General features: G+C 39.8%; 1 protein-coding gene across 1 annotated transcript in view; it reads right to left on the bottom strand.

Moving 5' to 3' along the window:
• Positions 1-2,999: 2,999 nt before the first annotated feature.
• Positions 3,000-27,912, bottom strand: part of LOC118404179 — a 47,632-nt gene continuing 22,719 nt past the window's right edge. The window contains exons 38-75 of the mRNA XM_035803203.1: positions 27,704-27,822; positions 27,406-27,580; positions 27,127-27,236; positions 26,847-26,911; positions 26,493-26,641; positions 26,231-26,340; positions 26,029-26,093; positions 25,616-25,758; positions 24,942-25,496; positions 24,698-24,807; positions 24,365-24,438; positions 23,902-24,044; positions 23,538-23,629; positions 23,277-23,341; positions 22,209-22,825; positions 21,780-21,896; positions 21,446-21,562; positions 21,200-21,312; positions 20,799-21,012; positions 20,436-20,576; positions 19,910-20,191; positions 19,645-19,707; positions 18,229-18,309; positions 14,654-14,722; positions 14,090-14,164; positions 13,397-13,849; positions 13,037-13,150; positions 12,625-12,747; positions 12,259-12,371; positions 11,598-11,793; positions 9,809-9,949; positions 9,326-9,438; positions 8,941-9,024; positions 6,798-6,938; positions 6,229-6,336; positions 5,613-5,780; positions 5,068-5,242; positions 3,000-4,366 (exon numbers count right to left, since the gene is read on the bottom strand). Of these exons, the coding sequence (XP_035659096.1) occupies positions 4,158-4,366; positions 5,068-5,242; positions 5,613-5,780; positions 6,229-6,336; positions 6,798-6,938; positions 8,941-9,024; positions 9,326-9,438; positions 9,809-9,949; positions 11,598-11,793; positions 12,259-12,371; positions 12,625-12,747; positions 13,037-13,150; positions 13,397-13,849; positions 14,090-14,164; positions 14,654-14,722; positions 18,229-18,309; positions 19,645-19,707; positions 19,910-20,191; positions 20,436-20,576; positions 20,799-21,012; positions 21,200-21,312; positions 21,446-21,562; positions 21,780-21,896; positions 22,209-22,825; positions 23,277-23,341; positions 23,538-23,629; positions 23,902-24,044; positions 24,365-24,438; positions 24,698-24,807; positions 24,942-25,496; positions 25,616-25,758; positions 26,029-26,093; positions 26,231-26,340; positions 26,493-26,641; positions 26,847-26,911; positions 27,127-27,236; positions 27,406-27,580; positions 27,704-27,822 (6,002 nt within the window). The 3' untranslated portion in view covers positions 3,000-4,157. The remainder of the gene's footprint in view (positions 4,367-5,067; positions 5,243-5,612; positions 5,781-6,228; positions 6,337-6,797; positions 6,939-8,940; positions 9,025-9,325; positions 9,439-9,808; positions 9,950-11,597; positions 11,794-12,258; positions 12,372-12,624; positions 12,748-13,036; positions 13,151-13,396; positions 13,850-14,089; positions 14,165-14,653; positions 14,723-18,228; positions 18,310-19,644; positions 19,708-19,909; positions 20,192-20,435; positions 20,577-20,798; positions 21,013-21,199; positions 21,313-21,445; positions 21,563-21,779; positions 21,897-22,208; positions 22,826-23,276; positions 23,342-23,537; positions 23,630-23,901; positions 24,045-24,364; positions 24,439-24,697; positions 24,808-24,941; positions 25,497-25,615; positions 25,759-26,028; positions 26,094-26,230; positions 26,341-26,492; positions 26,642-26,846; positions 26,912-27,126; positions 27,237-27,405; positions 27,581-27,703; positions 27,823-27,912) is intronic.

Raw genomic sequence — 27,912 nt, 5'->3', positions numbered from 1 at the left:
TTGAGTATAGCACAGCAGATCACATGCACTATTCGAAAGGGATACCGACTAAAGATCCTCATTGTCATCTATTTTATTTATGATATTTGCGCTTTGCCACTGACTGCAGGCGTCACCTAGCGACATATTGAAAACTGCACCTTTTAGTCTTTAATCACTGGCAAGTAGATGCGATACCATTCAGGTTGCCTTAACTTATAATTATGTTGAAAATTATTCGCAAGAATGCACAAAAAGTACCGACAAATATAGAGTAAACGTTGGTCTATGCCAATGACGTTGCGAAGGAAACTTCAGACTGGTCACTTTGATTAAACTCATAAAACGTTTGTGTGTGTTGGGGGGGGGGGGGGGGGGGCTCCAACCGACTCCTTGCATCAGAATCAAGCTGTTCTACAGTTAAAGTAAGAGGTAACTTCACGGAGTCATCACGGTGTAACGCACGGATTGAGGAGAGGGTAACGTTTTGTGCAGATAACGCGTATTCCCAGATCGGGCATATTTGGCTTTACTCACAAACGGCGGGACGTTGTCCACCTGCCGTTATCGGACCAGAGCTCACGGCTCGTAGATTCCAATTGTCATCCTAGCCAGAGGCCAATCTATAAAAACAGTTGGCACTTGGATTGATGGCCATATCATACGCTCATTTTCTGGGCGCTGAAGATCCCACCAAGATCCATTAAATAGCCCAGCCTTATCGGATGCTGAGTGCTGCTGCTGATTCCCTGCCCGATATAATGGACTATTCCCCGCGGAATTTCACACGCCAAGCATCCATCAGGACCTTCTGTGTAATAAACGGCGTGAATCATTTTCTGCCCCTGTCCTGTTCGGTCGATGAAAAGTTATGTGGATTATCCAGTTGTATGAAGTCCATGCTGGTTTGGACAGTGATAGCGATGTGTAAATGGTACGCACATCGCTATAGGGCTTGACCTCTCCCATTATATCCCCTTTTCACTAAAGACTGCAATCTCGCTGCGACCCCTGACCGTCCAAAGAATTGACAGATTGCTCAATGAATTACAAATATTTTTTAAAGAACGAATTTTTGTTGTTGAGGTGTCACTTGAATATCTTGCATACCATTTTAATTATGAGGATCACACAAATTCAATTTTGGTCAACTGTACGGGTACGGTCGCACATTGATCGTCCTAGAGTAGAGAGGGGCTTCATAGAATGCAAAATCGGGTTAGAAATGTAGCACATAATGTCATGTGTTTGCCTTTGTCTCTGAACCCAGTCTGAATTTATCAAGAACACTGACTGACGGTCAGTCCTCCTATAGCACGTCTTCCTTTCTAAAATTGACAAAGGATGAGCGATGTTCAATTTCGAAACCTTTCTATTAGAACTTTAGAAATAATTTGTGGTGGGTAGATTGGCATATCGCAATTGTTGGACTTCAAATCACAACTGGGTCAGCAGCAGTATTAAAGATGGAACTGCGTGTCTTACAAAGAGTCAACCAATTTTAAAAGTTTGCTACAAATAATAAGGACTTAAGAACAGCGGGCGCTAAAATAGAAACCACGTACATTCAGAATGAAGACGCTACTGACAACAATGATTGCGGAGTCTGTTTGTTTTGACTGGAAATTCCCGACACTACTTTGTTGGACTTATCAAAGTTGCACAGTGTTTGTTCTTCTAAGTTCTGTAAGACGTGTAATATACATACACAAAAAACGTGATGATGTTTTCCTCATCAGCTACTTTATATGTGCCGTCTTGCGCAGACTAATCAACGATTTATGTCTTATTCGCGTGGGTGATAAAAAGTCATCAAAGGACTTAAGTACGGGAGGATTTTCTGTCAAACTTCTGGGTGTAAAACGATGGTTTGGCCCGCGGCTGTCATCAGCCGGGATTTGGACGTCTTCTCTCCGCAGAGGGCTGGCTGGGAAGATGACACGGCAGATGAGTGGCCTCGTCTCGGCGGCAAAACCCGCGGGATTTCTGCCAGTTTCCTGCAAAGTGCTGATTGTGAGATATTTAGGAAGACCCGCAATAAACACGGCCAATAAGGAGCTGATTAATGGGGTGGGATGGACCGCTGTCTTGTGTGGAATAGAATAATAAATCTTATCCAGTAAGTGCCATAGGCTATTCATTCCACAAGACGGCGATCTCGGAGCGACCGTTGAGCGACCGAAATTGGATTTGCGTGACCCTTTATTTTATAATCGGAACATGATTTATTGTGAGAAGTATCATATAAAACATCACAACATATACCAAACGTAAAATGATCCATCCTTTACCTATATGGAATTCGTTGTGCAACCTGTCAAATGTTAAGTCGCTCGGTGGTCCGGCCAGGGTGTAACTTCGTGGAAATGAGATGCACCCCTCGCTACATTGCTGTGCGTGAAAACAGAAATAAACAATGATAGCCTGCAAACAATTCCATTGAATGACAGTAGACATTTGACAGATAAACACCAACAACCCCTTTCCACTATGGCGGCGACCACTCTGTGACCGGGCGATCGATCGGACAGAGAGCTCAACGAATTCCATAGGTGAAAAACGGATTTTTCTACGCTTTGTGGGTTTTGTCGTCTTTTCGGTCAAAATTTTTCCATGATATTATGAACTTAAGGTTAACTCAAATTCAATTCATGCCGCAGCGACCGCCATTCAGTGTAATAGTGGCCTAAGTGATTGATAAAGGAGTGTCTCAAATCTTGCGCATTCCAATTCACCGTTGTCAGGTAAGTTCTAATTCGGACGTAACATATTCTGATTTAGAAACACATTGGACAAGATGTCTTGATAATGAATGTTTTTTTTTTGGTGTGTTTCTGTATGTTCGTACGCGTTTGAAATCTACATATTTGGATTCGAATGTTCAATGAATAAGGAAGAGGGAGTTTGAATACCACTAACAGACATTCGTCTTTCATCCCTGATTCAGAACAAAGCATAGGGCAAAGAATATGAACATGCCGGAGGTATAAATGGTTGAAAAACAACACTTAAACAATGGATGGGTTTTTTAAGAGTTTATTTTGACAGGAGGAAAGGAGATGACCGACACCAATGTTATACACGTGTGATTCAGTACAATACGTGAGTACGAGAGCATACAAGACACATACTAGTACTAAAATCAAGTTCTAAGAAAGATAGGAAAATATCACCTTGCTATATAATGATTTTAGCTTCTAATATAACGAAATTGAGAGAAAAACGTTTGAAAAAAAACTACGACCTATTTATCACACCTTATCGTTTTAGAATATGAAGCAGATATGACCGACGGAAGGCCGTGTCATTACTTACCACTAAATTCAAATTCTGGCAAAGATAGGAAAATGACCTTTCTGTATGATGGTTAGCTTTTAGATTCATAAAACATTTAAAAAAGACTGCGTCAATTGACGCATCTATCACACCCTATTGTGGTCCCAAATATTAGAAACGTCCTAATACAATGCTATTTCTAAACTATTTGATACATTATATTTGTAACAAAGATAGGAAAAAGTCGACTGCTGTAAAGTGGATAGCTTTTTGAGTAATAAAAGATAGCCATTAAGAAAAGTTAAATGTATATGCCCATTAACTCATCTATCACACCCCATAGTGGTCCCAAAATAGGCCTGCCTGGTTGTAGTAAAAAGCATCCCTCAACGCTGTGACAATAATACTGACAGTATCTTTTAGGACGATGAAGGACGAGAATGGTAAGTGAAATGGTATACTTGATAGTAGTTTTGTTTTTGAAACACAGAATGACTGCCTTGGTGTTTGTTTTGACTAAATGCATGTATTTATTCATTGATTTAAATTGTAAAGCTGCATTTCCTATGTGAAATATACATCTCATGTGCTACATACATAGGAAAGCCAACTGTGTTGAATGTGGTTATGGTAAAGAAAATACGAATTATCTAACATCCTTTTTACTAGAGGCTGCGACCTATGTGCGACCAAAGATTTGTCAGATACGCTTTTTGTATTTTGTCGTTGTCTGTAAAATCACACTGCACGTTCCATAATATTCCAATTTTGAAATCAAAAGTTACACAAGTCCAAATTTGGTCACTCAGCGATCGCCGTCTAGTTTCGCAGGCCTATTGAAGGAGCACTACTCTAACTTTCTAACCAAGGAGCTTTTATACTGCTCTAATTATAACTAAGTCTTAAGCTTCACTTTGTCCCATGGGACCCGATGGGAACTGCTCCCAGAAGTCATCATCGAAGTAGATCTCTTCCACGTCCAGGCCGTCCTGAAAGGTCTCGTCGGATGTTTCTGAGGACCGGAAGGACTGAGAGACCATGGACCCTGATCTGTAGGTAAAGTCAATGGTGGCCTCCTGGGTGTTCTCGTCCAACCGTGACTTTTCGGAGCCTTCAAGGATAAACAAACCGTTATGCATTAACAGCATTAATCTTCAATTTAAATGTAGTTACATGCACACAAAGACAATATGTTTCCAATTCGAGTTAATCTGATCTCTTTTTTTAACTGATTTTTTAACTGATTAGTCCAAATGTTGCACATCAAATTCAGCACGCCCGACGTGGCGTCGGGCGTGGCGTAACTGGTAGAGCTTTCGGCTCGGAATCTATGGGTCCTGAGTTCGATTCCCACCGTGCCCCCGACGTTGTGCCCTTGGGAAAGGCACTTTACACGACTTTCCTTCTGTCTGTACCGTGTATGTGGCATTGTTAATATAAGTTACAAAAACTTGAGTGCAGTGCCACATCGTCCTCGTCTGTCCAAAAGCAAATAGAAAAAAAAAATTCAGCAAAGACTAAGGCTAAGACGATAGAATACATCTGCTTGAAGTGAACGTTATTGTGCCTTTTGGGTTTGCAATTGTAGAAAAAATACGATGTATCAATACAGATATATGTGAATAAACTTTACGATCATAAATAAACGCAATATACGAGAGACGAGAAGAGACCTACTCTATTGAATTTAACATTTGACCATTATTCTTTCAGTAATCCATTGAAATACAGCGTCAAAGAGGAAGGAAAAATCGGCTGGACTTAAATTTCAACGGATCGCTATACCAATGGAAAAAGTAACTTTATACATACCATATCCACGCTCCTGATCTAAGAATGTGGTAAACTGTCTCCGCGGAGGGGGTGGACGGGAGGCTACCGTGTCGTACCAGTCACTCGTGTCGGGCATAGTCTGGCTTCGGTCCCGAGTCGGTAGGTACATGCGGCGGGACCCAAAGTTCGGGGTAGCCACGACACCTGGAGCGAACTGAAGTTGGGAAGCAAAATAATTCTCCATTAAAACATTACATTTGCACTCTTCTGTATCAGTTTGTTGCATTGAAATACTGGCACAATTTGCAGGACGTATTCTAGTCCGTATTTCACATTACGTAATCATATTTATCGAACAAAGGCTTCTTCGTTTCACAACCTTCTTTTTATTCTTCCGCAGACGTTTCGGTGACTGTCTGTCACCTTCATCAGTACAAAATGAAGAACGAAGAAGACTTTGTTCAATTGATCTACCAACCTAATGAAGCTATTTACGGGGTTAAGCACATTTAGTTTTATACATGAACTGACCAGTATTTATTGACCTGCCAACAGAGCTTTGATATAAACTATGAAATGTTAACCTGTTGCATTTGAATCCGTCGCCAATCAACTGGATAATATGCAGCGAATTCGTTCTCGGTGCCGAATACAGGATTGTCGAACCCGTATTCAGGGGCCATCATTGTGTCCTGCATGACTGTTCGGTACGAGGGCGGTATCGGAGGGGCCATGGCTTCCATATCGGCGTCCTGTTAACACAATCATATAAGTCATAAATTCTTAAAGCGCAGGGTGTCTGTTAACTAATTGGTACATATGTGTGCTAGCAATCATTAGTAACGCCCTGTTCTTTGATGCTATTTCAAGCTGGCATGGAAAAATCCGGACACCATCTTACACTTTGCATAATTTCCGCCAGATGGTGCTTCAGACTACACGAAGCAAATATAACCTCCTTGGAAAAGCTAAAAGAAATGGGCGTAGTCAAATTCATTTCAAAACAAAAAGGAATAATACATTTTCTTTAAACAATGCTAAGATTCAATGTCAATATACTAGTATTGATCTAGACTTAAGCATACTGATTGTTGATGCAGAGTGTCCAGACCACTGCATCAGCAGAACACAGTGGACTACTACTAAGCATACATCCTGGACTATTGAAGTTCATGCAATCAAGAACAACTTGTGTAGTACCTTCATGACTTCGTTGACGGCGCGCCTGTAGGCCGGGATTGTCAGATAGGCGCTGCGGTCATGCATCATATCAAAGTTGGAAAATGGTTGGGCTCTCTTGGCTTTAACCTAGTGCAATTACAAATCAAACAGTAAAGTAAGTACGGATCATTAAACATTATATCTGGACAGGAAATGTTTATTTTGTCGTGATTAACGTCACATCAGTCATTAGGTACTTTTTAGTATGCAGTGGAACTGTAATGACCAATGATCAAAACGTCATCTATCTCTGAGTCAGATTAGTGTGAAGATTTAGGATAATTCACTGAACGCTTGCGTAACGTATTTCTTGGGTCAGGCTGTGCAAACCACCACAGCCTCGTTCTGGGAACGTCTGATTGGTCGACGTTGTCTGGAAGTATGATAATCAGTGATAACATACAAACAAATTGTAAGCTGATACAAAAATGAAACAGAAACTAAAGATTTCGCTATACTGCGTATATCATCTATGATAAGATAATTCTATCTTCAAACTGGGTATCATGACAACCAATATGTACCAATCGTGTGGTGATAGTGCCTACCTTGGAGTACAACCCACTACCGTACCAACGGACCCAGAGAGCGCTTCCGCCGTTCACTGTGGAGACGATGCGTGCCGGCCACCACAGGGTCTTACCGGCGTCCTGGGCCCACACAAGCCCACCCGAGGTCAAGCCAGTCACCTGAAATATATGTACACCAATATAAAATCCAACAGAAGAAATGACGCGGCAAAAACTTAACTCAACAAAACGCGTTGTAGGGACCGAAAATGGAATTGAAGTATACAAAACATTAAGATATTGGAACTTTTGTCATGTAACTATGAGCATGGGAGTTAAATCAACCTTCTTAAGCTGGCTCTGAGCTGGACGCAATGCACTCTTCCATATTCAGAAAAGTTCTTGTTCGCACTTCTGACAGATGCAGTTTATCTGTGGCTTTACATTGTGTTCTGGTGATGAATTTATTAACCCAATTCAAACAATTACCAAGATCTCGGTTCTATAATGTATATCTATAGTATAGGACTATTATTTTTTTGGTTGTAATAATCAATGTCAATGTTTTATTTATAAAGGTTCTCGCGGGCAAACACACATTCACCCGAATTTTGACCTTATTACACACGCCAGGCTTACCATAGTCACACAAAACACATAATAACTAGAGTTCGGCGACCTCATACCTCCATGGAAATTTAGAGCTTTTGTAAATTTCATGCAAATGACTACCATTTACATAATTAATGTATGGTGATGTTCATTATTGACTAACGTACACATGTCACAATTATGAAATTCTCAATATTAGTCATTATGTGGATTTGCTATTTCTGTATATATTATGCAAATCAGTTCCTCACTTGCATATTTGGTATCTGCTTATCTCTCACCTATCATAAATTACATGTGTTACATTTACGTAAGTTCAGCTATTGAAAACAATGGAATTGTACAATTTCCTCACTAATTATGCAAATTAAGTCCTCATTTGCATAAAATGTATATCATTATGAACATCTTTGCCTAAGCTACCTGCATGCCAAAAATGATGGCAATCCATCATTCCTTTCTATAGTTATCCTCTTTGGAGTGTCTTGACAAAAACACCCCTGCAGTTCCACAATTACATGTTAGGGGGCTGAAACTTGCCCCACTTTGCCATGACGTTGAAAGCTGTCTACCACCCAAATATCAAAACCATATCATGTCGGGTACAAGAGATACATTGAAAAACTGCTATGATAGAATAAGCTCATTAATTATGCAAATATAATCTAATTTTGCATAATTTGTATTTCATCTTGTATAACATTGTCTAAGGTACCTACATACCCCAAATCATGAAAATCCATTGTTTCCTTCTTTAGTTATCCACTTCAGAAGTTTCTGACAAAAATGCCCCTGCTATCCCAAAACCAGACGCTAGGGGGCCAAAACTTATGTCACTTATTCCTGAGCACAAGAGCTATCTAACACCCAAAAATTGGGACCATATCTTGTTCAAAACATGAGATAGCTAAACCGGAAGTGGCGCTGCAGTACCAAGGAAAGTCGCTATGGGGCCCAAAATCTAATCACTTCTAGCTTTTGTCACACCCCACCAACACACCAAATATGAAACTAATCCATCCAGCCGTTCTTGAGTTATCTTGTTGACAGACAGACACACACACAAACGCAGGGTAAAATATAACCTCCATGACATATCATGGAGGTAACAATAGCTGCATACGAACAACGATTCCAGTTAACATGTGCATAACATACATAATAGATTAAAATCAACTTATTGGAAAACGGTACCGAGTTACGAGCAGTACAGGTAATGGCTAACACACGTGTTGATGGCACTACTGTGTAACTTTCTTGTTGTATAGACGGATGGCGCTATGGAGGAAGGACTTGCTGAGTCTCTTAGTACGGGCTTTTGGTAAACTGATTGTCCTAGAATATTTTGCGGAAATGTGAACGGACGTGTCTGTTTATTTGGGTCTGCAGTCTGTAAATGTAGTACCATGTACAATGTTGGTCACCATACTATTAGACTTTATCTAGAGCAATAACATTCGTCAATGACAGGCGACTGCGCCGTGATCTAAGGCTAACGTGTTCCTGCATAAGTTATCAATGAAAAAATAATTGCTACACGAAAAAATGTACATCAATGTGCAACATTCACCTGTGCAGCCTTGTTCAGTCGATCAACTCTGCGCCACTGCACATGGATTGGTCCGTGCTGCTGAGTTTTGGATTTGAAACTCATCTGTAAAATAAAGCCAACAACTCATTGTACAACACATACAAGGCGTACACCAGCTCAAGCAATAGAATTCTGACAATTAAAGTCTCGGGTTAGACGAACATAGGAAAACACAATTTTCAGTAGTCCATGCCAATCAACCGTAACTTTAGTTCCAACCTCCTTTACAGATTGTGGCATAAATAAAACATACAATAGTATAATGATGCGTTTGTACTCACCATATGATACACATTTCCATTTTTAGTACGACAAATCATAACGGTAGCAATGGCTACATTGCAAGCTCCATTTGTAAGCATACCTTTGCCGTAGATACATGGGCTTGTTTCTTGGACCCCTGCAGCGCACATAGAAGCAATATGAAGAGGAACAGAGCTCCGCCTAACACACCAAGCGCGATGTAAAGACGATCAACTGGAATAGGTAAAGAAGAGACATTATGGTCATCTTATCCAACATAAAACAAGTAAATTCAATATTGCAGGTCATATTATGTCTTGATGTAGTAACTTAATCATGAAGTGGATTCATAAAGAAGATCATGATTACTAGTATATTTGGACCAACGTATTTGATTTTATCTAAACAATGTATCATACATGCCAGGAACTCTTGATCAAATGCATTGTCACAGGTGGGTGGTAAGGATACTGTAGAAAATAATTGATCAAAATCGAATCATATACAAAATGTGCGGGTATCAGCGGGTGTTAGCAATTGTTGCAGGGCCCTAGCCTACACAATTATTCAATAAATAATTGGCTACAAACTGAATGATGCTCACCACCACAGTTCCTACCAGGACGTGACAAGTTCCTATCTATGAAGCCTGTCGGACAGGAGCAGGTGAAGCTGCCAGGGGTGTTCACACACTCACTGTGCTGGAAACAGTCGTTACGGCTAGAATCACTGCATTCGTCATAATCTGCAGAGAAAGAGCAAATGAGGAATGGAAAACGCAATGATTGACACACTGGCAAAAAATTAAAGCATGTGGTGCCTTTCAAAGAGACCAGTGCTTCCTTGAGGCCAGGCCAGTAGAATGTCGGCCGGAATTTCCAGACTTACCAGTTTAGACAAATTTATCGGCTCCTAGGCCTTGATGTCTATAACGTTACTGCTATATTAGATTTATGGATAATTACCTTTGCCAGAATGGCTAAGGTTATGTTTTAGGCTTGTGAGTCTGTCTGTCTGTGTGTGTGTTAACAGCATAACTCGAGAAGCCTTGGATGGATCCCGATGATATTTGGTAGGTGGATAGGGGTCGGGAAAACGAAGATCAAGTTCGATAATGGGCCCCCTAGCGGCTTGCTAAGGTACTGCAGCAGAACCTCAATTTTTGATATCTCGTGTTCTGGACATGCTGTGGTTATGATTTTTAAGTGGTAGATAGCCCTTGGGGCAGAGAATAAGTGCTATAAGTTTGGACCCCCTAGCGGCTTGTTTGGAACTGCAGTCGCCGATTTCCTTTCAAACTTTGGACGAGAATAACTCGAGAACGTGTTGATGAATCATCACGATTTTGGGTATGTAGATAGCCCAAGTAACAATGTACATTATGAAATACTAATTATGCAAATCAGGAACTAATTTACATAATAAATGAGGAAAGTTTATAAATCCACTGCATGTCATGATAGGACTTTCAAACTTGTCACATATATAGATGAGAAAGAGAGAAATATCAACGCATATTAATAATGCAAATGACGACCTCATTTGCATAATTAATGAGAAAATATAAACGTGTTGACGGATCGTCATGATTTTTGGTATGTAGATAGCCAAAGGGAAGACTTACATGATGGAATTCTAATTATGCAAATCGTCAGCTAATTTGCATAATTAATGAGGAAAGTTTGTTAATCCACTGCATTCCTTTATAGGACTCTCAAACTTGTCACATTTGTAGCTGAGAAAGAAAGAAATATCTATACATGTTAATTATGCAGATGATGATCTCATTTGCATAATTAATGGCAAAATATGAACATGAACAAATATGAAAATATGATCGTCATATTTTTGGTATGTAGATATCCTAATTAAAAACGTACATAATGAGATACTAATTATATAAATTAACAGCTAATTTGCATAATGTGGAAAGTTGACAAATCCACTGCATTCCGTGATAGGACTTTCAAACTTGACACATATGGAACTGAGAAAGATGGCAGAGAGTAAGAGGTGTATGTTTGGGTCCGGAAACGTCTTTTCTTGAACTGCAGGAACCGGTTTAGTTTCCTACTTTGAAAGAGAATAAGTCAAGAAATGATGAAAGGATCATCATGATTTCTGGTATGCTAATAGCTTAAGTGATGCTTGATACAATTTACTATTATTATGTAAATAGGGATCTAATTTGTATAAGCAATGGCGAAATGTTATGAACCAACTCCGGGCATATAAAACAAAATGTAATGAGTAACACATTTATGTCTACAGACATCATTCTACATAACAAACCTGGTTTATTTGGCAAAGGTATGTGTTCGTGGAACTCTAGTTTTACTTCTACTTCCGAAGCTTTCTTTTGTATAGAGATGTTTAGCGTATCTGTCACTGACCTTGAGCTGTAACGTTGCTGAAGAGTTTGGTGGTGCTGATTACAGGTTCCAGCTTTGATTTCACCTGAGCTAGGGACGTAGTGCCCTTTTTGGTTTCCAGAGTGTGAGCACCGTACAAACTGCCATTCCGGAAAGTGGTGTTGGAGATGGAGAGGAAGTCGGAGCTAAATCCCACCAACAGATACAGGTAGATTGTCTGTATAGGGGCAAACAGGTGGGTACGTTGGTTAAGCATTTGTAGTGATATTTTAATGCTACATGGGTTCTTTAGTTCAGTTCAGTTCAGTTCAGTTCTTTAGAGAGTTAGCTATTTATCTCACTCTTTTAGCTCAAAAAAGTATTTCTCATGGAAAGCGTGATAATTACAAAATATGTGATTGCGATAAGAAAAAAATTATCTCATCATTTCGCCAACAAGGATTTTCAGTCTTTCTTTAGACTAAAATATATGATGCGCATTGACCACCCAAAAGATGTTTTGTGTAGATGATGGAATATTATGTATGATCAGAAACGTACATTGGAATAGGGCATTGAGAAATAAAAACAGAAGGAAAGATGCTGCTGCTACTGCTGATAGTGCATGGATAGAAATGAACTCAGGGTAAAATAGATACCCAAACACATTACGACTACTCAGATGGAAGGATGGGACCTTTACCTCGATTTCGTAGTTCCTTGCGTACGTGACGTAGACAGTGGACGACGTGTTAGCCAACTCCACCACGTAGTTTAGGGAGGTGTACAAAAACTCCACTCTGAACCGATCGCTCTCTGAATTTGTGGCGTTGAAATGTTCAGTATAATATTAGTATTTACCAACATGAGTAAAATAGCACAAATACACAATGCTTATATTTCTACTATTTATGCTGCGACAAAAAGCTCAGTCTTGATAGGCGCTTGCAAATGGGCTTTTCCAACAAATGGAACTTGTAAATTTTTCCACGTCTCATCTTCAGCATCTTGAGTGTCCATACATGAGTGTATTATATCATTTCATAAAGCCGGACAAAACATTACGTACCAACACAGGTTCCGTTGTCCTTGTGGTAGCCGACATTACATACGCATGAGTAACTTCCCGCAGAATTCACACAGTTGGAGTTTCCATCACTTGCGCAGACTGCACTTTCGCACTCATTTACATCTGAAAAAAAGGTAAACAATACAACTTGATGAAGTAATCGAAAATGAATAGAGAAATGTAAATCGTTACTTCAAAAAGTCTACTTCCAAAATATAAGGCAAAGTTTACATTGAAAATCACACCATCATAGTCTTGAATACAAGATCAAAGTTTTTATGGACACATAATAGTTTTACTTTACTTTGTACGACGTATTATCTTACTGTACGCGCAAACATAACATAACAAAGCAAAAATATAAATGGCTTAGATCAAACATCTTCAAATGCAATACATTCAGTAATCTCACCTGTGCACGAAGTGCCATCTCCACTATAGCCCGAATTGCACACGCATTGAAAGCTGCTTCCTTGGTTTACGCACACTGCGTTTGTGTCACAGGTTTCGGTGCAACTTCCTATAGCTAATACAATACAAAAACATATGGCTTTAGAGTCAGTATGTAAGTGCTGCAGTTACATAACCACAATTACAACTGTAGTTCCAAAATTGTACTAAAATTTGATTGGTTAACAAACCCCATCCTATTCGAGTCCCCACACAATATGTTCAAGAACAAAGTTGGCAATTAGTTTATAAACCTTATTCCACTTTCTTAGTACGTATGGGATGCATAATGCGAATCTATTGGCATCACAAGATTACTCACTCAAAGTGCAATTCTTTGGCCCTGCCTGCCCTTCTCCACTTCCTAGCGGAATGCATGCATCCCCATTCGTGCCGAACTGAACATTCTCATTGGTGGAAGTCACATTCAAACACATGTGTGTATACGAGGCACAGTTGTTATCCACAGCAACGCTTGATGCTTTAAGATCTGTCAATGTCAATGATGTTCTTTGTCCTACGTAGGCCTTAAGGAAGGCAAGGTCGTATTCTGAAATAGTTGTGGTAAATGTAGATGACCTGATGGTAGCATCTTCTAGGTTGCCGTTATTGGTGAAGAGGAGAACAGCACTCAATGTTTCCTCCGTGATATCGTCCGTGCTTATGTTGCCAGCCGTTTTCTGTAGAGTGACGCTGACTTCCACTGTGGCGGGATAGGCTTGCGAATACTGCGTCTGACTGACTTTCACCACTTTCATATCTGTCGCGCTGAATGCTGTAGGCGTTAAATGCAAAGAGGCATTAGATTGTCAAATAAATGACTAGTTTGTTGTAGTAATTGCGAAAAGCGTACATATTCTAGGTTATAAATCATAAATATGCCTCATTATACAGTTTCTAAGAATTCAAACTAGCTCCCATCAATTTTATGTAGAAAATGTTTTGAAGTATTAGAAATGACTACAAGGCCAGTGGAGATTTAGAACGACCATTTCTACCACTAGTTTACTTGTACCTGGTGTTTGCGAGGTTTCAGTTGTTGCTACTGCTGATGTAACGCGCGCAGCCCCCGTTGTACCAGCTGAGGTATCTGTGAACAAAAGTTGTAACGACCTTATTGGCATTGCTGGTGGCAATTTGACTTGATTTGCCATGCGTAAGTTCTACATTAGAGTTTGTTTTCAACACGGAGTTTGTGAACTACACGTGTAACAAGGATTTATGCAGAGCATTTCCAGGCCCCATACTTCTTAATACGTTGACAAACTTACTCATAATAGGAAAAAGTCTGGACGGTATAACATGATCCTGTGATACTGCGTGTTCTGCTAGCGCTAAAGCCACGGTTGTCAATGTGTCTCATTTAAGTAGCTACACTTATTGGTCCTTTGTTGTTTTGTCAGAATATTGGTTATGGACAGTGGTGACTGACGATGCATATATAATGTGAGCTGCAGACATAAAAGTGAAATTCACTTTAAAAACGGAAAACTTGATTTATTCATGTTAACTATGAGCGTGTAGTATTTGATGTTGAGGATGTGTTGGTGTATGAAATAAAAAAAAATGGTATTCTCACCTATTTGTGCTGTTGGTGTAACTAAAGGTGTAACACTCGGTGTCACAGCCTTAGTGGTTGACACGGCATCTATGTTATTGGGCAGAGGCATTCTTTGGTTAGTATGTGAAGAAGGTAACTAATATAGCATAATACACACTCCCTAAAATATGACGGAATTGAATATAAATGGCTATCAATTCTCATGATTCTTCTTCTCTGAAAGTATTGTACAAAATCGATTAATTCCAAAATTACTAGCAGTGATATACTAGTTATATCCGTCGGTGTAAGCTAGTTTTGATTTTTATGCGAGTAACGTGAGCACAATGAAAGTGTTGAGCATCTCAGGTTTCACGAACGAGCTTTAGACACCATGTAAACATATACATCAAAAAGAAGAATACTCAGATAAAGGAAACAGTTTGTTGCCTTCAATCTAAATCCTTAGCAGGTCCCAATGCTGTGCCTTTGGAAACGGCAGTTAGCACCTATTTCGTAACGGCAGTCAGATGACAATAAGTTTCATATATTGGCCCTTGGATAGGACGTAAAGTCAAAATTCACGTTTTTGAGGAGAGCCACACCTCAAGCACATTGGCCCTAGCGCTAGCTTGCACTGTGTAAAACTGATGCGTTATGACTTCAGGCGGAATACCAGTCATACAAATGTGAGAAAAAAAGTAGCCCAGCAAATAAACGGATGATTGTTTGTTTATTTCGCGCATAAAGAACAATAACAACAAAATAAAGAAATGTGAATAAAAGTGCCGGAGGAGGGGAGAAGCCTGCATGGCTTGTACAAAGCCCTCATCCACTTATTACTAACCAAGTACTTAACTAAATAGAAGAATATTCAAGATAAGATAAATAATAACAACAATTGAGCAAATATATGAAACATAGAATGCCAAGGCTAATAATGAATCAAGCATGTAAATGAATGAGCAATTATGATGAATAACACACATGTATGAAACATATAATGCTTAAGCTAACTCCAATCAGAACATAACAACGGCATATGAGACTTAGACGTGGCTTGGGTTGGGTTGGATAGTAGATAGTTTATTAGCTTAACTTCAAATGTTATCACGGGAGAGGAATTCTTAAGGGAGGGTGGAAGAGCGTTCCAAATATTGATGCATTTGTATTTTATACTCATTTGGGTCAAAGACGTTCTAAATTGGGGAATGTGATGATTTGAACATTGGCGAGTTTGGGGAACATTGGCGAGTTTGATAATTGTGGCACTGGGAACAGAAATTAAGAAAACCGTTAAAGGGATCATGTAGAGTAGTATTATTGTATTGGGCTGTGAAGTGAGCAAGTTGTAATCTCAGGTTTGTATAAAAATTTCTAATATTCTGAATTTTGAAATGGAACCAGTGACAATGCTGAATTGCTTAATTCATATTAAAATATGCCATGATACATTCCCCACATCATGCAGCCATTATACTCACCTGTAGACACTGAAACACCGGGTGTAGTCATATTGGTGCTATCCGTCGCTATAATTGAAGTCGCTGGATTGATAGTTGCTTTTGGAATGGTGAGCCCCGGTGTAGTCACTTTTATCGTTGTGTTGGGGACAGACGGACTTGGTTCTACAAGGTCTACTGTGGTATTGGGGAAGGTGAGTCTTTGTGTTGTAATGTCGGCTGTTGTGTTTACTACAGCAGGACTAGATGTTGTAAGGATTTCTGTTATATTCAGAACAGCAGGACTCGGTGTTGTCAGTTCGTCTGTAGTGTTGGCCATTGTAACCCTTAGTGTTGTGATGTTTGCAGTTGTGTTTACTACAGTAGGACTTGATGTTGTCAGGTTTACTGTAGTATTGGCAATGGTGACCATCGGGGTTGTGATATTTGCAGTTGTGTTTACTACAGTAGGACTTGGTGTTGTAAGGTTTGTTGTAGTGATAGCCAATGTGATCATTGGGGTTGTGACATTTGCAGTTGTGTTTACTACAGTAGGACTTGGTGCTGTAAGGTTTGCTGTAGTGTTGGCCAATGTGATCATTGGGGTTGTGACATTTGCAGTTGTATTTACAACAGTAGGACTTGGTGTTGTAAGGTTTGTTGTAGTGATAGCCATGGTGATCATTGGGGTTGTGACATTTGCAGTTGTATTTACAACAGTAGGACTTGGTGTTGTAAGGTTTGCTGTAGTGTTAGCTATTGTGATCATTGGAGTTGTGACGTTAGCAGTTGTGTTTAGCATAGCAGTATTTGGTGTTGTGACGTTAGCTGTAGAATTAGCAATGGTGATCCTTGGTGTTGTGATGTTTGCAGTTGTGTTAACGATAGTAGGGCTTGGTGTTGTAAGGTTTGCTGTAGTATTGGCCATGGTAGGCATTGGTGCTGTGAAATATGCAGTTGTTTTTTCTACAGTAGGACTTGGTGTTGTGAGGTTTGCTGTAGTGTTGGCCAATGCTATCATTGGGGTTTTGAAAGTTAAAGTTGTGTTTACTACTGTAGGGCCTGGTGTTGTGATGTTTGCTGTAGTGTTGGCAATGGTAAGTCTAGGTGTCGTAATGTTTGCAGTTGTGTTTACTAAAATTTGACTGGATGTTGTAAGGTTCGCAGTGGTATTTCTTGCGGTAGGCCTTGGCGTTGTTATGTTTGCTAGTGAGGAAAATATTAGTTTGTTATAAATTAATGCAGTTATACAGATGTAATTAACGTTACATATGACTATGTAACCTTACAAATCGGTCTTTGGAGATCAATTGACGTCTTTGTAAAGACAGTTGTCTGGATAAAAGTTAGCATAGAGACGAAAATTGATTAATTCTTTTAAGTAGATTAATCTGTTAATTTCGTAACGTAAATGTGAACATTTTGTAGGCATACACTTAAACCTAAAGCATTACACGGACGTAGTATGAGAGAAAGAGAGAAATAGATAGGGGGGGGAGAAGATGAGAGGGGCACGCATTAACACGCACAGACACATGCACCCGTAAACACAGCCTTCTTAGCGAAGGTAAAGTTACATGTCTGGTATGGGTAGGCATATTGAACCTTATATTTTATTATTGATTATGAGACGGGATAGAACCGCAAGTAAAAGCCGACCATGAATAGAAGGCACCGTTTCGCATTATCGGTTAACCATGTCAACGCGCAACGCACCGGTTTTGTACAGTAAGTACAAGTAGTGAAAGTAAAAGCTGCGTTGGGTACAAGCTGTGTTAGACCGAGGCTGCGCACAAAAGAAACTGCGTGAATCGGACAGTAAAAGGCTGGATTGGGATTGGGATCGTACAGCAAGGTTCCATAACGTTCTCGAAGTTAGGCATTCCTCGAACACTGTAACTGAGACTTGAAATTATTGCGGGCGTCAGCAGTTGTTGCATGGCTTTCAACTAACTATTCACTGAATGATGCTCACCACCACAGTTCCGGCCAGGACGTGACAAGTTTCGGTCTTAACTATCGTAAGTACAAAAAAGTACAATCTATATTAAATCCCACTAGTTCTAGTCCTTTCCAAAGTCTGCAGACTTCCTGGTAGGAATATCACGAAGACGAAGCCAGCAAGAAATAAGAGACTTAATAAGAAATTTAACAATAAACATACACCCTTACCATATTGTTGAGTGGTCATTTGGGCAGTTGTTAGGTTTGAAGTAATGTTTGCAATGGTGAAGCCCAGGGTGGTGAGGTTCGCTGTTAAGGAACAAAATTTGAACAGGATTTAAAAGGGAAAATATTTATCAATGTCCGATTTATGACTAACACACACAGCGACGCAGACATTTTTCCGCACATTTTTTTCTGAAACGCGTAAGTAGATGCATTGTGCCTCCACCCAATGTGCATGAACGATTATTCATACTAACCTGCAAATACACTAGGTGTCGTCAGAGTAGCCGTGGAATTTCGAAAGCTTCCAATCGGAGTTGTTAGGTTTTGGGTGGTATTATACATGGTCGGGCTAGGCGTTGTGAGATTTGAAGTTGTATTTAACACAACAGGAGTTGGTGTTGTGACGTTAGCTGTGGTGCTAGCCAATGTGAATCTAGGTGTTGTGGCATTTGCAGTTGTGTTCAGTGAAATAGGACTTAGCGTCGTAAGATTTGCCGTGGTATTGGCCATGGTAAGCCTTAATGCTGTGATGTTCGCAGTGGTGATTACGACAAGACTTGGTGTAGTAAGGTTTGTTGTAGTGTTAGCCATAGTGATCATCGGGGTTGTGATGTTTGCAGTTGTGTTCACTACAGTTACTGTAGGACCCGGTGTTGTAAGGTTTGCTGTAGTGTTAGCCATAGTGATCATTGGAGTTGTGACGTTTGCAGTTGTGTTTACTACAGTAGGACTTGGTGTTGTAAGGTTTGCTGTACTGTTGGCCAATGTGATAATTGGGGTTGTGACATTTGCAGTTGTGTTCACTACAGTAGGACTTGGTGTTGTAAGGTTTGCTGTAGTGTTGGCCATTGTGATCATTGGGGTTATGGCGTTTGCAGTTGTGTTTATTACAGTAGGACTTGGTGTTGTAAGGTTTGCTGTAGTGTTGGCCAATGTGATCATTGGGGTTGTGACGTTTGCAGTTGTGTTAACTACAGTAGGACTTGATGTTGTGATGTTTGCTGTTGTGTTTACTAAAGTTTGACTGGGTGTTGTAAGGTTAGCTGTGACGATTACTCCACCAGAAGCAGTGGTATTTCTCACGGTAGGCCTTGGTGAAGTTATGTTTACTAATGAGGAAAAATATTAGTTTGTTAGAATTAAGACAGTGATACACAAATAAAAGACATTACTGTACATATATAACATAACAGGTTGTTCTTTAGTAGACAAACATCGACTTCTGAGCATAGAAAAGAGTCAGGATGACATAATCGACAGAGATTTGCCCATGTTATATTACTTATAGGTTTATTACTTATAAGTTTATTACTACTTATATGTATTTCATAACATTCGGTGAAACGTTATTAGCTCCGTAGGAAAGCACAACCACTTGAATTAGTGACTAACAAACAATGTAATAAAGGCACTTACTACGTTGTTGGGTGGTCACTTGGACTGTTGTTATGTTAGCAGTAGTGTTCGCAACGGTAATTCCTGGGGTGATGATAACGGTGTTTTTAATAGGAAATGATTAAAGAAATAATTCAGGTAGCATTGGTACCTAATGCAGAGTGAAAGATAATAACCTTATAGGTTTTAATGCAACATGTGAGGCAGTCAAGCTACCTAGTTTAAATTTTATGCTATAGTTTTTGACGTTAGCTGACAGTACCCGCGGTAGCGCGTTTTGACTTACCTGCGGAAACACTAAATGCCGTGGTATTTTTAACCCTTGTCGGCGCTAATTCAATGGTGGTGTTCGGCGTTAATTCGATGGTGGTGTTTGTGATGACTGGGATGGGCGTTGTGACGTTTGTCGTGGTGGGCCTCAGCGTTGTGATATTTGCAGGAACTGTCGTGTTTATCACACCAGGACTAGGTGTTGTGAGGTTGACTGTAGTGCTGGCCATGGTGATCCTCGGTGTTGGTATGTTTGCAGTAGTCATTCCCATAGTAGGCATTGCTGTTGTCAGATTTGCTGAAGAAAAAGAAAAAACTGTTGTTGTCAATTCGTCACACCAATGGCAAGTATTTGATATAAACATTACGGAAAATAGACAATACTGTCACAGATAGAAACAGACTTACTGTCTACCAACAACAGACGAACCGTTTTACCAATTTTCATAATGTACGCAAACAAGGTATGGATACAAATAATGGAGTCTCCAAAAACGTCAAGAGTTTCAATAAATAATCATAAGATGAAAACAAAGGTTTACCTATGCAATTTCGACCGGTTCTGTTCAGCTGCTGATCTGTATATCCCGGGTTGCAGGAGCACTGAAATGAGCCGACTGTGTTCGTGCAGAATCCATTTGGTGAGCAATCATTGTCTGTCTCGTTTTGGCACTCATCGAAATCTAGAACGGAACGGAACAGAAAATGTTATTTTTGTAATCTGTACTTGATATTGTTATTCAGTTGATGTTGGTTGATGTAAATGTGTGCTAGTCCTTGCTGGATAAGATTACATAAAGGATCATATCCAATGCCCACCTTATACTGTTTAGCTGTCTAGCCATGGCAATGATTGCTGCAAAATGGTGATACCATTATGGATGTATATGGAATTGTACCTGTACCTGTGAAAGTTATGTTAGGAGAAATCCCCAGATTGGTGCCATTATTTGCTACCGTTGCTCCCAAAAGTGCTGTTTGAAGATCCACTGACGTAACGTTGGCGTTTTCTCTAACATCCACGGTGTAGTCTGCTACAACACTGCCTGGTCTAAATCCTATAATCGTCACTTTCACAACTGCAAAGGACACTATAGTCTGTCGGAATAGAGACGTGATCTGAAAACATAAAGCACCAATGTCAAATTCACTATTATTCACGGAGAGAGGTAAAGGCATGCAAATATTAAAAAACAACACTTTGTGAATGCAAATCATCGTCGTTTGAAAATGGCATGTCTTAATTCAAATCTTATAAAACATGACATATGTATAATAAACATCCATTTCGTGCGTTTTCACTAACCGTGACAGTCACAGTGACAACGAGCTGCTTGTACACCGTTGATACAGGGTTGGTCAGGTCCGCATTGAACGCTTGTTTCGTCAGGGTTACAGAAGACTTCAACTTCTTAGATTCTGCAAAAAGAAGGCAATGTCAGCATGAACACGTTACCAATGTAAGCCATACACATTATAGCTTTAAACAATCAATATGCTACGACCAACATAAACTAATTGAAATTGGGCTCTATAATTTCTTTCTACTTACCAATGCATGTACCGCCTTCATCAGTATATCCAGGACGACAGCTACATTCATAATGACCGAAGGTGTTCCGGCATACCTGATTCTCTTGGCAAGGGCTATTGTTACATTCGTTGATGTCTAGAAAATAAGCATGAGAATAAATGTAAACTGTGTATAAGAGTATAAGAGTGCTTTTAATTGGCTTGCAGTTTATTAGGTTATAAAGCTTGTTCTGTAATGTTTATCTTGGTCTCCAAATCAAAGTGTAAGTGTATTCAGAAGTATGTTAACTTGTACACTTAGTAATATGATCTATACAGGTGTATATGTTCATTAAGATATGCAATATCCGAACCTGTGCATGTCCGACCATCACCATCAAAACCAGGCTGACACTTGCACTGGGGTGGGTTAGAACCGTCCTGTGTGCAGACAGCATTTGAAGAACAGCCTGAACCGCTTCCGCAAGGCACTGAAGAAACAGTAAACCGAGGTCAAAACCTAAATGTCAAATATATATACCAACAAAGTCCCTTTTCCGGACGCAAATGAAAGGCATGTGGATACTGCGACTGATATATTAAGTAACATGACCAGTTCCGACATATTGTTTGTTGATTACACAGCAACGAATGAATTTATCTCTCTCTCTCTCTATATATATATATATCCATTTATAGGTACGTAGATAGATAGGTATAACGTTACATATAAAATATTGAACTGAATCTCATACGTATTGAAACGTTAGAGTTATTTGTACCAAATTGCAGATTCAACTCACGTAAATCACAGTTTTTCCTTGCAATGGTAGTAATTGCGGTGCAGTAGTCTTCGTTGCCAGGTTGGTAATCAGCGTAATATGGCAGCATGAAGTTAACACGAACGCAGATATGGGAGTAAGCTTCACAAATGGCTTTCGATGAAAACTCGATTTGCGCAGCTATGTCTCTAAAAACAGCGACCGACTTCTTGCGCAATCCAAGTTGTACCTCGCTTTCTGCTTCAGTTGAAAGAGTCACCGGAAGCTTGGATGATTTATTCGTGGCTGACTCTAGCTCAGCAGCATCTGCTAGATAAAGCTCGAACGTGAACTGGACTCCCTCGAAACTTGGTAAGTCTGCAGTACCATCGTTACCAACGTTGATATCAAACCTGATATACACAGGTGCGGCTGGAGAGAAAATGTCGAAACCCGTATATGTGACAGAAAACTGTTTCAGGACGATGTCAATGTACGGCGGCTCGCCAAAATCAACCGGAGTGGTAGCAAAATTGACGGAGGCTCTGTCAACGTCGGGAAGTAGACCTGCCTTGGAAGCATCCAATATGGCAGCCTTGATGCCAGCAACTGAAGGAGTAGTCGAGATGAGTCGGAATACGATCTTCGGACCGACGACCCTGTTTAAAAAATTGGCAGTAACACAATAACATATTAAAAAGAAGTCAAACCCAATAGCTAGGATTTTGCTTTTTAATTTTTAATTTGTTTAGTTTATTTGAATTTATCTCCAGAATAATTCGTTTACTACTGTATACTGTTTACCACTGTTTGTCTTTCACTTGCAATTACCCCTCGGGCAAGAACGTTATCTTGCAATAAACTTTCACTAAATATATGGTCACCTTATCTCACGGAAATGGATCTAATGAAGGGAGAAATCGGGTACGCTAAGCACGACAATGCAAATGTACTATCATACTAGATATGACTCGAATCATCCAGTGCTCCAGTACATATCTCACGTCTAAAAGTGACAGAACTGGATCCCAGCCATATAAATGTATTTCAACTGAAAGTTGGAAAATAGATTGAAACGAAAGTTGGAAAATAGATTGAAAAAACAATTACCCTCTACTTGTTTCAACGGTGTCGTGGTAAAAGAACCCTGTATTTGATCGAAGGAGTTCAGCAGTCTATAGGAAAACAACATACATATCATATATTATTCACGTATGAGAAGAAGCAGCGCAATCTTCTTTCCCTCTTTTCCAATGCTATGAGTCTGAAAAAATGGAAATAATATCTACATAGGTTGAAGCCATTGGCTGTACGTTTGTCCAGTTTGCTATATGTTTCATATTACGTCGATGCAAGAATCCACACACTCACCGCAACAGAAACTGCAGATGCTTTCTCCGCCCAAATGTCGGTGTCATTGCTACTGTCCTTTAACACTGATTGAATGTAGGTTACCGTAAACACTGTAAAAAATAAAACGTGTTGTTGGAAAACTATCAAATATCAAATATGCACGATTAACAGCATTGTTTGGGCACAGTACGTAAATAAGAAAAAAAAATTAGATCCCTTACAATAAGATGAATTATCATAAACAGGTTGTCAGTGGAAAATACGCCATACGCTTCTTGTTTTAAGTACAGTGCCTAAAAGATTGTTGACTCAATGAAATGACACCAATCTAGCAAACCGTTTAGAGGCAGTTATATGATGTCTGTGTGAGGTGAGGGCGTACCATTTGTAAATATCTTTCCACCCGTGTCCACGGCAACCGAACCTATCTGTCTTGCCATCACTGCTTCATCCAAGACACTGGACAAATCTTGAAAGGCGTATCCTAGGTTATTCATACTGAACACGGCTCTGACGCGGTTGCCTCTGTAAATTTTAGTCAAGGTATCATGAGCAGATAACAACAACGGTTTCATATACAATATTGGTAATCTTGAATTTCACAAGTCAAAATATTAGAATCCTATCATTCATCGCTAAGCTAAAATAATAATTTCCATTACATTATGCAAAAGAAACAACATTTGAATATGTTGTATCCATCGGTGGTCTTCCCTTTTGAATTTACACATGTCAAGTGGATGTCAAGTTTTTATATAACACAAGAAAATATATGATCAATGTAACATAAAATGAACATTCATTGGATGCAAAATTTCTTAGAGGGAAGGTGGAAGATAACTTACACTCCATCTGACTTCCTTAGATCCACTACTTCTAGGGCTTGCAGTTCGGTGACATTTGGATACAGGGAATATAGCTAAAACAAATTCAATACAATGAATAGAAATAATGAAATAATAGGACATTTACCACTGTCACAGTTACGCTGTACACTTGTCATAGACAATAAAGCAATATCATATATAGGCAAATAAATGTTGATAGATCAGACGTGACGAGCAGAGCATTAGGCAACGCCAATGGATAACAACTGAATTGTTTTATGAAGAATTTGTACTCTAATCGCATTGTACATGCATTTGATGAATGTCTATTTCATGCATAAGAATACTTACCGCAACTTCGACTGTTGTTTTCATGGCGACATATTCAGTGGACGTTTTGTCTGTCAGATTGCTGTCGTATGGATCTGTCAGTTTAAAGCTTCCGTAACTGTTTGTAATTCCTGAAAGGTTGGAAAATAAGGTTATGTCAGTAGTAGAAAACATGAATGCCATATAGCCATTCTGTTGAAAGGAGACTTATCGTTCAATATAATAGGTCAGAATGCATGTGTACTGTGCGTTGCTCGATACATACCATAGCAGAGAGGCTTGAGAATGGTGTTACGCAGGTCGTCTAGGCTGTTCAAGCTGCTGATTCGCGACAGTTGATTGTTGCTCGCTATGTCTTCAAGCTGAGTCTTGTTAGTAAAGTTGCCCACGCTGAAAGCATACATCAGTATTCCAGCAGTCTGTGCAGACCTTGCTGCACTACTTATCGCGTCCTCTGAAGAGGAAGCAAGGATGAAGACAGCAACTCTAGGAGCATTAGTGCGTGCACCATTTCGCACAGAAAATGTGGTATCCATGATGGAGGATATGGCGGCCCCTACTTTGCTACCACCTCCCACAAACGCAAGGGCATCAATTGCACTGCTCAGACTGTCGATGTCTTTATATTGTCCGAACTGTATCTCTTGCCTGGGACTGTCACTGAATTGGACAACGCTGACTCGCTGTTTCTGAGGAGAGACAAGCGAATCTGAAGCAGCTTTCTTTATCCACTCTTTCACCCTGGCGAAGTTGGTATCTCCCATCGCATCAGAGCCCTCCACGACATATACGATGTCTTGCACCACATCACAAGGTGGACCTACAGAGTTGGGGACATGAATATCCGTTAGCTACGAGATCAAGCTTCAAAGGAATACCGATTTTAGCATACCCATACCCATAATGCTTCAGCAGAAACACAAATATGTTTTCTCATACCTTTATCACCAACAGTGGCAGTTGTTGCCACGGACAGGTCTCCTAGTGTACCGGATGCTACACCTGCAGTCACGTTGGAGTTTAGGCTGGAGCTAAAGCCGGCCGTTCCAACAGCCGCCGACACAGCAACAATATCATTGCCCCTGTGAGTGGTTGATGTAAATGACTGGTCAGGATAGTCATTGTAGAACTCATTAATTAGAATGCAACTGTGTCATAATGCGTTTTACACACCTCTGGTTCTAACCAAACGCTGCTAGGAGAGAGACGAAAGGTAAGTGTGTTTGGAGTATAGCATGTAAGGTCGAAGTGAAATAGACCAGGATTCTAACAAAGCCTTTGAGCCTCTGTTGATTAAATTTTGTGGTCTAAATTGATTGTGATCATTGCTATGAAATGGAATGATTACTTACGCCGTCTGGAAACTGATCAGCCTCACGGACGTGAAACCTTGTACTCCTAACAGGATCGGTAACAGCTGCAAAACAATATTTTAGGATTTTTTCAACAACAAACATGCTGCTAATGAATTATGAAATTGCAATCTTTATCGGCAATGTTTTTCAACTGTATTGTTTTACATTAAAAAAAATTGGAAAGAAAGTGTCCTCTTACCGCCTGTTCTACACGACTTCCAAGGGTGTAGAAATCGGACGAACTCGTTACTAGTAGACTGGCCGTGAAAGACTGTTTTATTTGCAGCCCTACGTACTTGGTAAAAACCTCTGAAAGTCGGAAATAAATAGATAAATATCAAAATGATTATGGTGCTTAATTGCTTGTGAAAATACATACAAAAGCGGATAAGCTGTCATATACAAGAAACATCGAATACGACATAGTAATTTGACAACAGCACCGTGCCACATTTAGTTACCTTCTTGCACAAAGATTGCCGAGGAGGGATCGACCGTGAGGTTGCCGATGGTCCCACTGGAGATACTGACTGAGAAGGTCGATTGTAAATCTTGAGCAGCGTACGTTGTTACCACGATAACGAGAATGACCTTCACGGTGTTGGAAGAACTGGGGAGAATGAATATCAATGTAAGACCTTAACTTTAAGCCTAGTTAACTTGCTTTGTTAGTTGATCAATGATGTATGTGCTGACATGAAAAAAATGTGCAGGAGCTTATTGTAATGTGCAAACGAAAGTCAAACCTCCAGATTCATTGCTGCATCGAAGAAGTAGAAATAGAAAGATATCATTTACGAATCGACTTAATGTACCTTTGCTGAAACTCAACGACTTGCACACTTTGGAATCCAACCACGACATTCAGAGTAACCGTGAACTGAAACAAGGAAATACAAGGTTAAGAAGATACATGTTACAGCCTAGGATGGATATGAATTTCTCATTGTCACTGTCACTCGTTTATTTTACAATTCCCAATATACTCACATACATAAGGTTTGATGTTGCAAGTACATCATCATATAGTTATATGATATTACAGTTTTGCATACACATGATAAGTGTATCTTAATTCATTATAATCGTACTTACCGAGACTTGTATCTGAGTGGCAAGTGAGATGAATGCTACAGAACTCGGGTTTCTCAAGTCTTGCGTGTACTGAACGTTGATAATTGCGGAGGCATATGTCGGGGCTGAAACTGCATCGAAGAATAGACAATGTCAGAAATATAAGGAATTTAAAAAGCGACAGCTTACTTTCAGCTAATTTTGTGCACTATCATATATCAGTAAAGCACGGCAGGATATCAGAAAGGTAGTAGCGGTGCAAGCAAAACAAGTGTCAATGATAGGCAATGATGTATATACCTGAACATATTGGTTGGAAAAATTCTCCTCTCAGATCATCGAAGAGATTGAAGGTCTCGACCTGTGCGACTTTGTCAGTGGAACTGGCAATCTGATTTAGCTGTGATTCCACAGCCCCATCGCCGATTCCAACAGCAAAGACGACAATGCCAGCTTGTTTGGCTTTCTGAGACGCCTATGAAGAGAAAACTATCATTATAGTCTTTTGTCCAATTTGAGGTTGTACTTCAGTCAATTGTATGATGATAGAGGTTAGCATTTAGAAAAGCACCATATGTCTGATAAACATTATTCTTACCTGGGATACATCGTCATATGACCGCCCATCTGTCACAAGGACAATGACATGGCCAACATCAGGTCGGGCACCATTAGCTGAGGTAAAGCTGTTCTGGATTGCATATTCCATTGCAGCACCTGGAATGATCATGAATATACCATAGCTTTAGACTAAACGTTTCCATCAACACGAGAACGAAACAATAAATGGCCGAATAATTACGGTGA

This window comes from Branchiostoma floridae, chromosome 2 (genome assembly GCF_000003815.2).
Source record: "Branchiostoma floridae strain S238N-H82 chromosome 2, Bfl_VNyyK, whole genome shotgun sequence".
Taxonomy (NCBI): domain Eukaryota; kingdom Metazoa; phylum Chordata; class Leptocardii; order Amphioxiformes; family Branchiostomatidae; genus Branchiostoma; species Branchiostoma floridae.
Note: the sequence above shows the minus strand (reverse complement) of the source record. Positions and strands in the feature narration are given on the sequence as shown.